We start from the raw sequence: 15,440 nt of genomic DNA, 5'->3' as shown, positions 1-15,440 counted from the left end.
TATTAAAGAAATATATTTATATGGCTTTTTATTGTTATAAGGATTTGCCTCATAAATTTCATAGTATAATTTGTGTGAATAGACAACAAATGTTGCAAATTTTCTACTCATTCTATTGCAAATTTAAATTTTTTTCATATGCATTATTTTCTTTAAAGGGGAATCCCTTAATTCATAAAATCTCCATATAAAATTTAAATGAAAACTTAAACGGCCTGGCATCATTGGTTCATGTTTATTTTTAAGAGAAATTTCTAAATTTAAAATTTTCTTTATTTCATTTATACCATTTTTAGACATGTTTTATTTTAACTGTTTAAAGTGAAATAAATTCCTTAATTAATTAGTTCTCTATAATAAAAAGAAAAATATATACAAAAACCACCTGGCATTGCCCGTTACATGGTGTTTTTAGATTTCTATTTTTATAAACTGGCAACATTGTGTATGTTGTCACAACAAAATTGCCCTGGCAACTGAAAGTCGATGTGCCAAAGTTTTTTGTTAAAACTAACGGCGTCAAAAATAATTCAGCTTGATATTAACATGAGTTTTGTAAAAATCTGTAAGAAATTGAATAAAATTCTCAAAATTTGACTATTTCAAACTTTATTTCTTCATTATGTCCACTATTTTTTATTCGCTTCATTGCTGTGTCATATTATTTTAGTTATTTACCGCCGTTGAAAAAATTTGCTCGGCTCTAAACTTTGCCTATAGCAACCGGAATTTGTAATTGTTTATTTTGATTAGTTTTTATTTGCCGGTCAGGAAATTGAATTATTATTTTTTTGCAAATTTAAACAATTTTTTAATAAAATAGTAATGGTAAGTTGAAAATAATATGTTTATTAAAGTGTTAGCCGTTTAAAAATTTAAATTGGTTAAAAATCTGTTTAGGAATAAAGCAGAATTGGCAAAATTAAATTTTTTAAAATTTTTCTTACAATAATTGTATTTTTATAGCATTTTTTATAACTTTTACCATGAAACAACCATAACCAGGTAGAACCACTAGGAAGAGTCGTCAATTTCATGCCTTGTATTGTCATTGAAAGAAAAATTAGAAAAGAATAACTTTGAAATATCCAAATTAAAACTAAGGAAAGACACCTTGAAATATTTCTTAAATTCCGTTCGCAACCAGTACTACACACTTTATTGTTTTTAAATGGGAAATAGGGATTTATTGTTAATATCGATATTAACAAAAAATTACATATATAAATCAAATAGGTAATCAGAAATCGTTTTACTAACTAAACTATCATCCATACAAAGTCTACTTCCGAAAATCAATTAAGTAAACATAATTTATTAACAAATAACCATATCGGAATAAAATTAATAATATTAAAATGAACACAAATGTGTTATGTATATACATAAATTATTTAATTTATTTAATTTTTTTCTGGATCGGCCCATAATTGGTCTCAGCTTCCATATAAAGTAATTTTCCATAAATCATTTGATCGTAAATTACTCATGAATTAATAATGGTTCTTATATACAAATTAATCTGAGAAATTTTCGGCCCATAACTTGTCAAAGTTAGCATACATATAAAGCACTTCATCGTAAATAACTCATTACTTAAATTTTTTTCTTAAAGGCTACTCGCAATACAAGGCGCCTTTGTTTTATAGCCGAATGGTATCAGGAAGAAGCTGGTATAATACGTACCTTTACAATTTTATACTATGTACAAGATAATACCATAGAAGTGGTAAGTTTCATATACTATTCATACCTATGTATATTAAAAAAACATCAATAAAACAAAATCTAAATAAAAACTTTCCTCCTAGTTCGATCAACGTACGAAGAAAACCTTTTTAAGACGCATTAAAATGACCGATTTGACGGAAAGGGATTTTTTTGTAGGTTCCAAAATTAATGTTTTCGGTAGACAATTTGATATAGTAGACTATGGTGATGATATAACAAAAAATACTTTAGCCAAATATCGGAAAAAGTAAGTAAAATCTATTATATTATAATTTTTTTCTACTAAAGTATAAATTTCATTTCAGAACTTTTATTTTACTCAAAAATAGTATACTACAACATTTGGGCCTAGTATTATGCTCTTTAATTGATAGCAATTTTAGCATAAGTAAAGGTTTAATGGTACACTTTACCGCCGAACAAGTTAAAGAGTTTTTAAATGAGCGCAATAAAGGAGATGTACAAACTTCGTAAGTTATAAAGATCGTAGTTTAAAGACATGTTTCTATATTTGTCAATATTCTTTAAAGGGTACTTATGAATCAATTGCTGATGGGTCCTTCTATAGGATTTGAATTAATCGCTGATAATGCTGTGGAAAAGATTAAAAATTGTGTAAATCAATCTGGGAATGAATTGAATAGTAGTGATATACCAAAAGCTTTGATTAGTCTATTTGAAAGAGAAGATATACGAAATGGTGTTTATTGTTCACAAAACGAAGAGGATGTTGAAAGGGTAAGTTTTTTTTTTATTACACATTTTATCACTTAACAAATAAGCGATCTTAAAATTTCGTTCTTAATAATTTGAATGCTATGTAATTTATAAAGGTAACTATAATTATACAATATTTAAATTTTGTAAACAATATTATAAAAGTTTTTTTGTTAAGACCTTTTGATTTTATTATAATTTAAATTATATAAAAAACGTTATAAATTTCTAGGACACTAATTTCTTTTTCGATAAACAAAGTGGTTTACAAATTGCCGTACAACTTAAAAATTCCACTTTAGCAGTTATTAAACCTCATGCCATTAAAGAGGGTAACTTGGGTAAAATAATAAAGGAAATAACCTCCAATGGTTTCAAAATAACCGCCTTAAGAATGCATATTTTGGAAAAGGTGAATTGTAGTGAATTTTATGAAGTTTACAGAGGTATCGTGCCAGAGTATATAGTAAGTTTTATCGGAGGTCGTTAACATAGAGTGACAAAAATCTCATGGTTTCATTGCTTTGCTTTTTCCAGCCTATGGTTTCTCAGTTAGCCAGTGGTGTTAGTATGTCTCTGGAAATTGTTTGTACAGATGCCAATAAAAGTAGTTACGAAGAATTTCGTAAATTTTGTGGACCTATGGATCCGGTAGGTGGAACAGTTTTAAGATTTTAACTTTAAAGGAATAAGGAATTTTAATTTTTTTAGGAAATAGCTAAACTTTTACGTCCTCATACTTTAAGAGCCAAATATGGTTCTAGTAAAACCTTAAATGCCGTCCATTGTACAGATTTACCTGATGATACCATATTGGAAATACAATATCTATTCAAAATTTTAGATTAATTTTAGGACTTCTAAAAACTTTCTAAACATTCCTGCCTTATATACAAATATGTTGTTTATTTTTTATTATAGTTAAATATAAATAATTTTATAAAATCTTTTATTTCATAAAAATCGTTTCATGCTTCTTAAAACTAGCAACAAAATAATTTAACTATCACTTTTTTCGCATTAAAAATAACATAATTTAATACTACTACCATTTAAAAATCAACAACTTGTTCATTCGTATTACTTGTACTGGGTGCTTCATCTCTTACATTATATAGAGGAGTATTTTCTGACATTTCCAAAGAACTTTGACTAGCATAATGATGACCCAGACGTTCTTGTAAAGCATAATCATAGGCCAAGAAAGTATAAATAACTATGGCCACTATCATTAAAATGGCATAAAAGAAAAATTCATCACTTTGTGTGGGAAAAATATTCAGTTCGGTTATTAACACTACAATAAGATTGCCAAAGGCATTATTTAAAAACCAGGCAGCTGTAACCACCGATTTCATGGAAGCGGGAGCCTAAAGGAAGAAAAGGGTATAATTTTATGTGAAATTTGCTTAAAATGAAGAAAACTTACTTGTGTAAAGGCAAATTGTAAACCGGGTATGGACAGCAATAACTCACCCAACATGATCAAAACAAATTGTGGTATTTGCCATAAAACATTAACCGATTTATAAGGCATAGACTGTCATAATAAGGAAAGTATAATTGCATATTATTTATATTTAAAAACAAAGTAAACTTACTAAAATATATCTTTGTAGAACGCCAGCACATATAAAAGAAAATGCTGAAAATACTCCACCCAAAGTAACACTTTGCAAGGGTTGCAGCTCATAGTTAAAACAACATTTCAAACAAGGTTTCATTAAATACTGCCATAGAGGTATTAAAATGAATAGAAATATGGGACCCATAGCTTTGGCTTGATCCGGTTGTATAGTTACGCCCGGCACTATGGTTGTATTCATTTGTGAAGCCTGAAAAGTCCAACTGGAGTCCTGTTGAGCCAATAAAGCAAAATAAATAGGCAAGGGAAGAAATAATTTGGCCAGCTACAAACGAAAGGTAATTTAAAGAATTATTTATAACAAAATTTTATAAAATATCTACCTTTAAAACTTTAGCCACATCATTGACAAAACTATCCTCATACTTCCCCACCGCATAGTGCAACCAATAGGAACGTTTCACTACATCAGCATTTTTAGACCATTTCCTAGCCAAAGCATGTTTAATACAACCATAGAATTTTAGCAGTATATTTTCTGCACTTAATTTTTCTTCCTTATAATACAATTTGCCAATGCAGAAGGTTACTTTTAAGGTAAGAATTTTAATATTAATATTTTCAAACTTTTTATGTAAAATACTTACACCAAGCTACAAAAAACGAGGTACCCAAAGTACCAAATACTGCCGGATAACAGCCCGACTTATTGAAACAGGTTGTATTGGCTCTTACCATGGGCGGTAAGATTTTACTCAGAAATATACCCACATAATATACAAAATAGTAGAGACTAAAATATTCCGCCAATTGTTTGGCCTGTTGAGGCAATTGAAATTGTATGGCACCCAAAGAGGTAAGACACGCTCTCGAAGAACCATTACCAATGGCTATGAAGAGTAAGGATATGGAAACTAGAAAGCTATAACGAAGAAAGTTTAGTTCAGACTGTGAAGTAAACTATGAAGGCTACATTACAGTCTAAACGATAGACTTAACTGTAGACCAGACTATAGATTATAGTCTAGATTATAAACTAGACTATAGATTAGACTATAGACTAGACTATAAACTAGACAATATACTAAACTATAGACCAGGCTTTAAATTAGACTATAGACAAGACTAGCCTATCTTTCAGACTATTGTCTATAGAATTCAAAACGTTAGAGTTTTATTGAAATCTGTTCAAAGATCATTTTGGGTTTTCAAACTTACACCAACGATATACCCATATAAGGCAGTGCCGTCAATACCAATAAAATCCAACCAAATGCATAAAGAAAATAAAAACCCGTTATAGTCCGTACATTGCCTATATAGCTATCGGCTAGTATAGCTCCAAATATAGGGCAAAATTGACCAAAGAAATTGAAAATATGCAAAACAATTGTTGACAAACTTTCGCTGAAATACAAATCGTCGCGTAGGTATAACGCCAATATAGCTGAAAATAATATAGAAACAAATTAAAAAATGTGTACTTATTAAATCAAATCTCTTTTTAAGGTCCTGAACTTGTTATTTTTTTTTTTTTTTTCAACAAAACAAAAACAGATAAATCACACCAACAAAGATTATGATTTGATTCATTTGAATGCAAGACAAAACAAAAACAAAACCAAAAAGCTAGAATAAAACTGATAATTTTCTTATTTGAATTAATTGCGACAACAAAAAAAATGTGTTTATAAAACAAAATAATTTAGTGCATTCATAAAGAAAGAATGCAAATAATCACAATGGAGAGTACAATTTTCCTATAAATACTTTTATTAAATGTAAATTTTTAATTCAAAACATAAGTTTTAATACTGAAAATATTTGTTCAAAATCGGTCTGCACTTTTCACAATTATTAATAGATTTTGAGTTCTATCATTTAACTGTATGTTAGTTGTTTTTAACAAAAATATATTTTATTAGCGTTCACTGTACTTAGCACTTACTTCCATTTTTATTTTATTCAAAATTATTGCAATTTATTTTTTTTAATATATTTCTAAATTTAAATATTTAAAATTTTCAACTCTCAAAAATAAAAATGTGTGCGTCATAGACCCATTTTTTAAAAAATTAAAAACATTTTTTAATGCACCTTTAGGTTAATATTTATCTTTATTAAATGAATCACCATTAAAGTATTAATTTTTTTAATAAATCTTTAAAATTTTGAATGAGATTGTAGAAGGAAGAATTCTCAGTGAAAATATAAATTTCTACTAAAATTCAAGTTTTTTGCTAAAAATCGTAAAATCAGTTTTTTCGATTTTCCTTAAAAATACGACTATAAACTACAGTCTAGACTATAACCTAGAATATCGACTAGATTATAAACCAGACTATAGACTATACTAAAGACTATACTAAAGACTAGACTATAGCCTAGTTTATAGACTAGACTATAGACTAGACTATAGACTAGACTATAGACTAGACTATAGACTAGACTAAGACTAGACTACTAGACTATAGACTAGACTATAGACTAGACTATAGACTAGACTATAGACTAGACTATAGACTAGACTATAGACTAGACTATAGACTAGACTATAGACTAGACTATAGACTAGACTATAGACTAGACTATAGACTAGACTATAGACTAGACTATAGACTAGACTATAGACTAGACTATAGACTAGACTATAGACTAGACTATAGACTAGACTATAGACTAGACTATAGACTAGACTATAGACTAGACTATAGACTAGACTATAGACTAGACTATAGACTAGACTATAGACTAGACTATAGACTAGACTATAGACTAGACTATAGACTAGACTATAGACTAGACTATAGACTAGACTATAGACTAGACTATAGACTAGACTATAGACTAGACTATAGACTAGACTATAGACTAGACTATAGACTAGACTATAGACTAGACTATAGACTAGACTATAGACTGACTATAGACTAGACTATAGACTAGACTATAGACTAGACTATAGACTAGACTATAGACTAGACTATAGACTAGACTATAGACTAGACTATAGACTAGACTATAGACTAGACTATAGACTAGACTATAGACTAGACTATCTAGACTATAGACTAGACTATAGCCTAGACTATAGACTAGACTATAGACTAGACTATAGACTAGACTATAGACTAGACTATAGACTAGACTATAGACTAGACTATAGACTAGACTATAGACTAGACTATAGACTAGACTATAGACTAGACTATAGACTAGACTATAGACTAGACTATAGACTAGACTATAGACTAGACTATAGACTAGAATATAGACTAGACTATAGACTAGACTATAGACTAGACTATAGACTAGACTATAGACTAGACTATAGACTAGATTATAGACTAGACTATAGACTAGACTATAGACTAGACTATAGACTAGACTATAGACTAGACTATAGACTAGACTATAGACTAGACTATAGACTAGACTATAGACTAGACTATAGACTAGACTATAGACTAGACTATACACTAGACTATAGACCAGACTATAGACTAGACTATAGACTAGACTATAGACTAGATTATAGACTAGACTATAGACTAGACTATAGACTAGACTATAGACTAGACTATAGACCAGACTATAGACTAGACTATAGACTAGATTATAGACTAGACTATAGACTAGACTATAGACTAGACTATAGACTAGACTCTAGTCTAGACTATAGACTAGACTATAGACTAGACTAATAGACTAGACTATAGACTAGACTATAGACTAACTATAGACTAGACTATAGACTAGACTATAGACTAGACTATAGACTAGACTATAGACTAGACTATAGACAGACTAGACTAGACCGATAGACTAGACTATAGACTAGACTATAGACTAGACTATAGACTAGACTATAGACTAGACTATAGACTAGACTATGACTAGACTATAGACTAGACTATAGACTAGACTATAGACTAGACTATAGACTAGACTATAGACTAGACTATAGACTAGACTATAGACAAGACTATAGACTAGACAATACTATAATCTACCCTATAGACTAGATTATAGAGTAGACAAACCTAAAGGTAACACTATAGACGACTTAAGACTACACTATAGATTAGACTATAGACTAGACTTAGTTTAGGTTATAGACTAGACTATATTCCATACTATAGTCTAGATAACAGTACAGACTATAGACTAGAATAAAGTCCAGACCATAGGTCGCAGTCCAGACTTTATAGACTAGATTGTAATTTAGACTATAGAGTATATTGTATACTTTAGTACAAGCTACACATTATAGACCACAGTTCAGATTTAACTATAGACATTAGGCAATTGTCCAGACTATAGACTTTAATCCGTATTGTATTCAGAGACACTTTTTCTAATAACAAAGTAAATATTACAATATTATTCTCATTAATGTAGGTGTTGGTTTTTGTTGATAATACACGTTAATGATTTTAAGGTTTTATTTTCCAATAAAAAATAACAATTGACAACATATAATAATTATAAGAAATACTTACTCCTTATACCATTTGCAGCAAAGGCTTCAAATAATTTCGCCATTAAAACAAATATTATGGCCCTAGGATATCTAATACCTCTGGGTGTTAATTGTGTTACAAGGCCATAACCTTCAGTTTTAATATTTCCTTGTTTGGATTTCAATGAAGTTAATTTTGAGATTTCTGATTCATTATCTTTTAGGGTTAATACACCCAAAGCAGGTAAAGCTTTAAAAAAAAATTTGATAAAATTTATGTTGTATATATTAGATGTAAAATTGTATTAACTAATTTAGTTATCTTGTTTATTTGGTATATTAGAATGATACAAAAAACTTACTTTCTTCACTAGCAATTTGGGAGGCGCGAAACATTTTAGGTTTATTTTAACTATGTGGACACTAAGAGATTTTACTATGATGTTTAATTTAAAGTGAATGTAAAAACAATAACAATTTTTTTTTTAATTTTATTTAATATACTTTTTGTAATGTATATAATACACAGGGCTTTCTCAACCGCAAATACGGTGATTTTCAAGTTAGTTGACTGTTAAAGCACAAGCACCATTACCATACTATCTTCTATTCATATACAGTGAATCAATTAAGTAATTTGCCTATGTAAATTTTTATAAATTTTAAGAAAAAACTTTATCTGAACAAATATTTTTAGCAAAATAAAGCAATTTGCTTGTTGTATTTTTTAAAGAATATCTTATATTTTAATTTTCTACCATAAAAAGTAAAATCGTGATATTAATTAACGAGATTTTTGATAAAATGTGAACGTATTGTTAATTTTTAAGGTCGATAAAGTATTTTGCTTTTTTAGGTTTTTTGTTAATTTTTTTAATATTGCTGCATTATTTTATAAAATTTAATATTTTTATTACTCCTATATATTAGAATATAATTTTTTAGATATTTTAGTAGTGGAACGACTAAGTTTGGACATTTCTTAACCGATTTATTATCCTATATACCTATAAGAATTTTTCAATATTTTACTTAACATGAAATCTATCGTTTCTTTGATTTAATTTCGAAAATAATAAGTAATTTTGAATTGGATACATGATATATTAGGAAATCAATGGATTTGGACCTAGAAAAAAAATATTAGTGGGGTATAAATCAATAGATTATAACAAAAATAATCTGGGTTTTTGGTCATTTTGTATTGATAAACAAAAACTACATTACGGAAACCCCATCTATTTGGGGAGTACTGTGTGAATTTTATTTAGAATTGTATAATATTGATTCTTATTCAATAAAGCTTACACTAAGTACCATCCCAACCACTCTAAGTATGGGGATATCACCGTATACCACTATAGAACTATTACATGCTAGAATTTTGATATTCTACCTCATATTTTGAATGCATTATTTTATGAATAAAATACAGTAGGCGTAGCTGGATTTGGATAGTTATTCTTGATTTGGGTTCTAACTATATATAAGTGTATGTATTAGCTGAAAAATATTGCTTTTGTGGATCTTAGGTGATGAGAACCGCCTCTATTTGTAAATACCTAAATTAAGTATTTTTCCCGTACCACACGATAGTTCACTTTATATTGTTTCCAAGCAACCTAAGGTCTGTTTAGAGGTCTAAATTTAAACATAGTGTTCTTTTAAGTTCGTATATGGACTTTGGAGAAGATAAATGAGAACTTCAATGGTTTTTGCTGGGATACAAGTTGCTCTCCTTTGGCAGTTAAAGATTTTGAAAGACAACTCAGTGCGTTTTTTAAATAATTCTTTGTGTTATTTCATCAATTTCTATATTTTATATTTTTTAATGATTGATTAAACATCTCATAATTGAATTTCATTGATTTATACTTGTTCTAAAAATCTAAATTAATTTTTTTATATTTTTTATATTTAAACATTTTTAACGCAAATAACTACACAGTTTCACACAATAAGGATATGATTTTTGAAAATTCCAATTGAAAAATACTTAACACGTGTCCTTTTAACAATAAAACAATAAATTCCAAAAAGCAATTAAAAAATAATTTGAGAAACCCAACGAAATTAACTGGAAATTTCAATATGCAAAATACTTTATTGACGTGCAAATTCTGATGAAAAATAATAAAATGCAACAAAATTTTTATTTTAATATTTTTTTCTTGGTTTTCCCATTCTACACAATCTCTATTTTCAATTGGAAAACATAAATTTACTTTCTACCTGTTTTTTTGAATTTTATTTATGAACAAAAAACAAAATTCTCTTACAAAAAAAGGTAGGCAAAAAACTTAGTTGATTCACTGTATATACTTATTTACTAACTATTTTACATATACTAGACTTTAGAATAGTTGTTGCTGTATTTGACTACTCAAATTTCACGGTATTCAAAATGCACAAGGTAATTTTGTGCAAAAAAAATCACAATATTTTAATGTTTCATTTAATTACAAATATTTACAACAAATAGTTTAAATATTATCACTTGATTGTTTGTTTTTATTAAGTTTTTCTTTCTATTATTTATTTATTGACCGTTATTTTTTTCAAATAAAACAATTTTCAAAACGCTGTTTATTTTTATAGGTTTTTCTTGCTTAAACTCTCGTGAAATACTGTTGGCTGTGCTCGGTTAAAACTTAACTTTTTACATTTTTTCCTCTACAAAGTATAACGTTCTGTCGTTTGGTTGCATTGATGGTTGGTTGGTTAGCTGAGTGGTTGTTTGATATCTGTATGTGGCTTTCGGTTCGTTTGTCTTCTCTATCTATCTACACATATACAACAAATTATTTTATTTCTTAACAATTATATTCTTCAAGTATTTAACTTAGAATCTATCTGTTTGTTGTCTACTAAAGCTATTTAGTACGTGTGTTAAATTTTCATCTTATTTCACGAGACATTTTGTTATTGTTATTTTTTTTCTTCGCTCTGACGGCTAGCAGTCAACGATTGCTCTCGTTCTTCCCACGATAACACCGACTCTTATCTGTCTTATTTGTTTATATTTTTTATTAATTAAATGTTTTTTTTCTGCTTATTCTGCTAGCTTTTCTTTTGACTAAATGTTGGTATGCAATTTGTTTGTTTTTGTGATAATATTTCGTCTACATGGACCAGGTAAATAATCCAGTTGTAATTGGTTGTACAAATGTCTTAAAAAGTTAAATTTTAATTATATTGTTGGTTTTGTTATTTGGATATCATATTTTAATTGCAATTATGTTTTCAATTGTTAGGATAAGTTTCGTTTAATTATTATTTAGCTTTAAGTCAATGATCATTTCTAATTGTAGACTTTAATTTGTTTTTTGAATGATAATTTTAAATCCTTTTTGGTCAAATAATTTGTACAATTAGGATTTTTGTGTAAGATTTTTTTTGTCAATATGATCCTCGAAACGATTTTTATTATTTATTATACCCACCATCAAAAAAGATGGGGGGTATATTGTTTTTGTCATTCCGTTTGTAACACATCGAAATATTCATCTAAGACCCATAAAAGTATATATATTCTGGATCCTCATTAAATTCTAAGACGATCTAGCCATGTCCGTCCGTCTGTCCGTCTGTCTGTCCGTCTGTTGAAAACACGATAGAGTCCAAACGGAAGCAGCTAGCGAGCTGAAATTTTGCACAAATATTTTATATTGATGCAGTTTGTTTGGTATTGAAAATGGGTCCACGATTTCGCCTAGCCCCCATATAAGTTCCCCCTCAGAAAATGACATTAACGCTCTTAACTGACTAAAAGAAGCAGCTATAGCGATGAAATTCGACATAAACATATTTTTTAGGAATCTTAGTATCATTGTAAAATTTTATAAGGATCGGTCCATAATTGACCCTATCCCCCATATAAGGTCCCCCTCAGAAAATGACTTTAACGCTCATAACTGATTAAAAAGAGCAGCCATAGCGATGAAATTCGACATATACATATTGTTTAGGAACCTTAATATCATTCTAAAATTTTATAAGGATCGGTCTATAATTGACCCTATCCCCCATATAAGGTCCTCCTCAGAAAATGACATTAACGCTCATAACTGATTAAAAAAAGCAGCTATAGCGATGAAATTCGACATAAACATATTTTATAGGAATCTTAATATCATTGTAATATTTTATAAGGATCGGTCCATAATTGACCCTATCCCCCATATAAGGTCCCCCTCAGAAAATAACACTAACGCTCATAACTGACTAAAAAAAAGCAGCTATAGCGATGAAATTCGACTTAAACATATTTTTTTGGAACCTTAATATCATTGTAAAATTTTATAAGAATCGGTCCATAATTGACCCTATCCCCCCTATAAGGTCCCCCTCAGAAAATGACTTTAACGCTCATAACTGATTAAAAAGAGCAGCCATAGCGATGAAATTCGACATATACATATTGTTTAGGAACCTTAATATCATTCTAAAATTTTATAAGGATCGGTCTATAATTGACCCTATCCCCCATATAAGGTCCTCCTCAGAAAATGACTTTAACGCTCATAACTGATTAAAAAAAGCAGCTATAACGATGAAATTCGACATAAACATATTTTCAATTTTTTTTCAATTTCAAATTCTTTATTTCAATAACCTAGCCTATATAGGCCATAATCGGTTATAAATTTCTACGTATGAATAGTTTACATAAAAATGATTTTTTTCATATTTAAAATTATGATTTAAATAAAAGTAATAAATTAAATTAAATAAAAAGTAAAAATTGATATACTACAATATTAAAATACCTCATAGCCAAAACGTAAATACATTCAATTCCACTTTTATAGGAATCTTAATATCATTGTAATATTTTATAAGGATCGGTCCATAATTGACCCTATCCCCCATATAAGGTCCCCCTCAGAAAGTGACATTAACGCTCATAACTAACTAAAAAAAGCAGCTATAGCGATGAAATTCGACTTAAACATATTTTTTTGGAACCTTAATATCATTGTAAAATTTTATAAGAATCGGTCCATAATTGACCCTATCCCCCCTATAAGGTCCCCCTCAGAAAACGACATTAACGCTCATAACTGACTAAAAAAAGCAGCTATAGCGATGAAATTCGACTTAAACATATCTTTTTGGAACCTTAATATTATTGTAAAATTTTATAAGAATCGGTCCATAATTGACCCTATCCCCCATATAAGGTCCCGCTCTGAAAATGACTTTAACGCTCATAAATGTCTAAAAAAGCAGCTATAGCGATGAAATTCGACTTAAACATATTTTTTAGGAACCTTTATATCATTGTAAAATTTTATAAGGATCGGTCCATAATTGACCCTACCCCCAATATAAGGTCCCCTTCAGAAAATGACTTTAACGCTCATAACTGTCCAAAAGAAGCATCTATAGCGATGAAATTCGAGATGAACATATTTTATAGGAACCTAAATCGCTTTGTAAAATTGTATATGGATCGGTTCATAATTGACCCTACTCCCCATATAAGGTCCCCTTCAGAAAAATACTTTGACGCTCAGAATGGTCTAAAATAAGCATCTATAGAAATTCGACACGAACATATTTTATAGAATCTTTAATATCATTGTAAAATTTTATAAGGATCGGTCCATAATTGACCCTACCCCCCATATAAGGTCCCCTTCAGAAAATGGCTTTAAGGTTCATAATTGTCTAAAAGAAGCATCTATAGCGATGAAATTCGACATAAACTTATTCTATAGAAACCTAAATCGCTTTGTAAAATTTTATAACGATCGGTCCATAATTTATCCAACCCCCATATACAGTTCCCTTCGAAAAATGGCTTTTGACGCTCATTACTAGCCTAAACTAAAATCGTTATAGAAAATTTGACGAGGATCGGTCCATAATTGACCAAACGTCCCCTCAGAAAATAACTTTAACGCTTTTTGCTACCTTAAAAATACAAGGACAGCGACAAAATTCGACAAAAATTTCCCTATACATAGATGTAATAAATGAGAAAATTGTTTTGATAATAACAAAAGCATCGATTCTTAAATATCAAAGTTTATTTATAAGGAAGCATTCCTTTTTGGCAATGATTTGATGGTGGGTATACAAGATTCGGCACAGCCGAATATAACACTCTTACTTGTTTTATATGATCTCTTACGTGGTGATATATAAAAATATACCCTAATGAAAAAATTTGCAAAAATATACATACATACACATCCATAATATTTTCGGCAAAAATTCCATGATGTTTTGTTTTCATCCATTTAACCATCCATACCTTTACTTACATAAATATATATTTACATATGTACATAATTATTTATTAATTGTTGTTATCACATTATAAAATTAATATTTTGTAAACAAATAATTATATTTTCAATTGAACTCATTTTATTTTCAATTTATAAACCTATTTTTAACGGCTGCTGTTCCCGGTCCTTTTTTGTTTTTATATTTTTTTTTTATTATTACAAAAATATTAACATGTGACTATATAGATAATAAAAGTTTTCCTTTTTTTCTTCGCAATTACATATAATTAAAGAGGTCTATCGAAGTTCAACAGTAGACGACTTACTTTAGGAGTGATAACGACATCATTGATCCCAAGTCACATGTCTGTAAATATATATGTACTACTAACAAAGCTTAATGATTATAACTAGTTTTTATATCCCAGCACAATTTTGTAAGCATATTATGTTATTAATAAGACAATTTCAGAAGGATTTTTTTTGAATTGATCTTCTCGATATTGTATTTTCAAACGTTAAAGTCTGAAATTATTGAATTTGTAAATGTTTGTTTTTATTAACTTTAATAAATACCATTATAATTCGTATCCAAAATATTTTAATGCTATATTGTAGTTCTTACATGAATTTTATGGATTATTTATTGATCTATTTGGGCCTGTTTGGAATTGCACCACTGCGCTATCTATCTATCTATCTATCT

The 15,440-nt window shown here is 28.7% G+C and overlaps 2 protein-coding genes across 9 annotated transcripts; one reads left to right on the top strand and one right to left on the bottom strand.

Moving 5' to 3' along the window:
* Positions 1-577: 577 nt before the first annotated feature.
* On the top strand, positions 578-3,398 carry LOC119603878 (nucleoside diphosphate kinase 7). Of its 2 annotated transcripts, none has more exons than XM_037956148.1 (8): positions 578-828; positions 1,616-1,729; positions 1,812-1,978; positions 2,037-2,201; positions 2,262-2,469; positions 2,681-2,914; positions 2,986-3,099; positions 3,167-3,346. In XM_037956148.1, exons 1-8 carry the CDS (start codon positions 826-828, stop codon positions 3,191-3,193), a joined length of 1,032 nt encoding a protein of 343 aa, XP_037812076.1. In that variant the 5' UTR covers positions 578-825; the 3' UTR covers positions 3,194-3,346. The 2 variants fall into 2 exon arrangements, with proteins under 2 accessions (XP_037812076.1, XP_037812075.1); XM_037956147.1 differs by having other exon boundaries at positions 586-828; positions 3,160-3,398.
* LOC119603877 (solute carrier family 15 member 2) lies at positions 3,364-11,205 on the bottom strand. 7 transcript variants are annotated; one of them, XM_037956146.1, is made up of 9 exons: positions 10,838-11,205; positions 8,858-8,931; positions 8,536-8,745; positions 5,252-5,480; positions 4,681-4,955; positions 4,417-4,622; positions 4,050-4,358; positions 3,878-3,988; positions 3,364-3,818 (listed from the first exon to the last, which is right to left on the bottom strand). In XM_037956146.1, exons 2-9 carry the CDS (start codon positions 8,889-8,891, stop codon positions 3,501-3,503), a joined length of 1,692 nt encoding a protein of 563 aa, XP_037812074.1. In that variant the 5' UTR covers positions 8,892-8,931; positions 10,838-11,205; the 3' UTR covers positions 3,364-3,500. The 7 variants fall into 7 exon arrangements, with proteins under 7 accessions (XP_037812074.1, XP_037812068.1, XP_037812069.1 ...); XM_037956140.1 differs by having other exon boundaries at positions 8,858-9,101; positions 10,830-11,204; XM_037956141.1 differs by having other exon boundaries at positions 8,858-9,066; positions 10,830-11,204.
* Between the last annotated feature and the right edge of the window lie 4,235 nt (positions 11,206-15,440).

Source organism: Lucilia sericata, unplaced genomic scaffold, assembly GCF_015586225.1.
Source record: "Lucilia sericata isolate MDLA Ls3-8-SP2 unplaced genomic scaffold, ASM1558622v1 Contig000345F_arrow, whole genome shotgun sequence".
Taxonomy (NCBI): Eukaryota; Metazoa; Arthropoda; class Insecta; order Diptera; family Calliphoridae; genus Lucilia; species Lucilia sericata.
The sequence above is the reverse complement of the archived record's forward strand: the minus strand, read 5'-3'. Positions and strand labels throughout refer to the sequence as shown.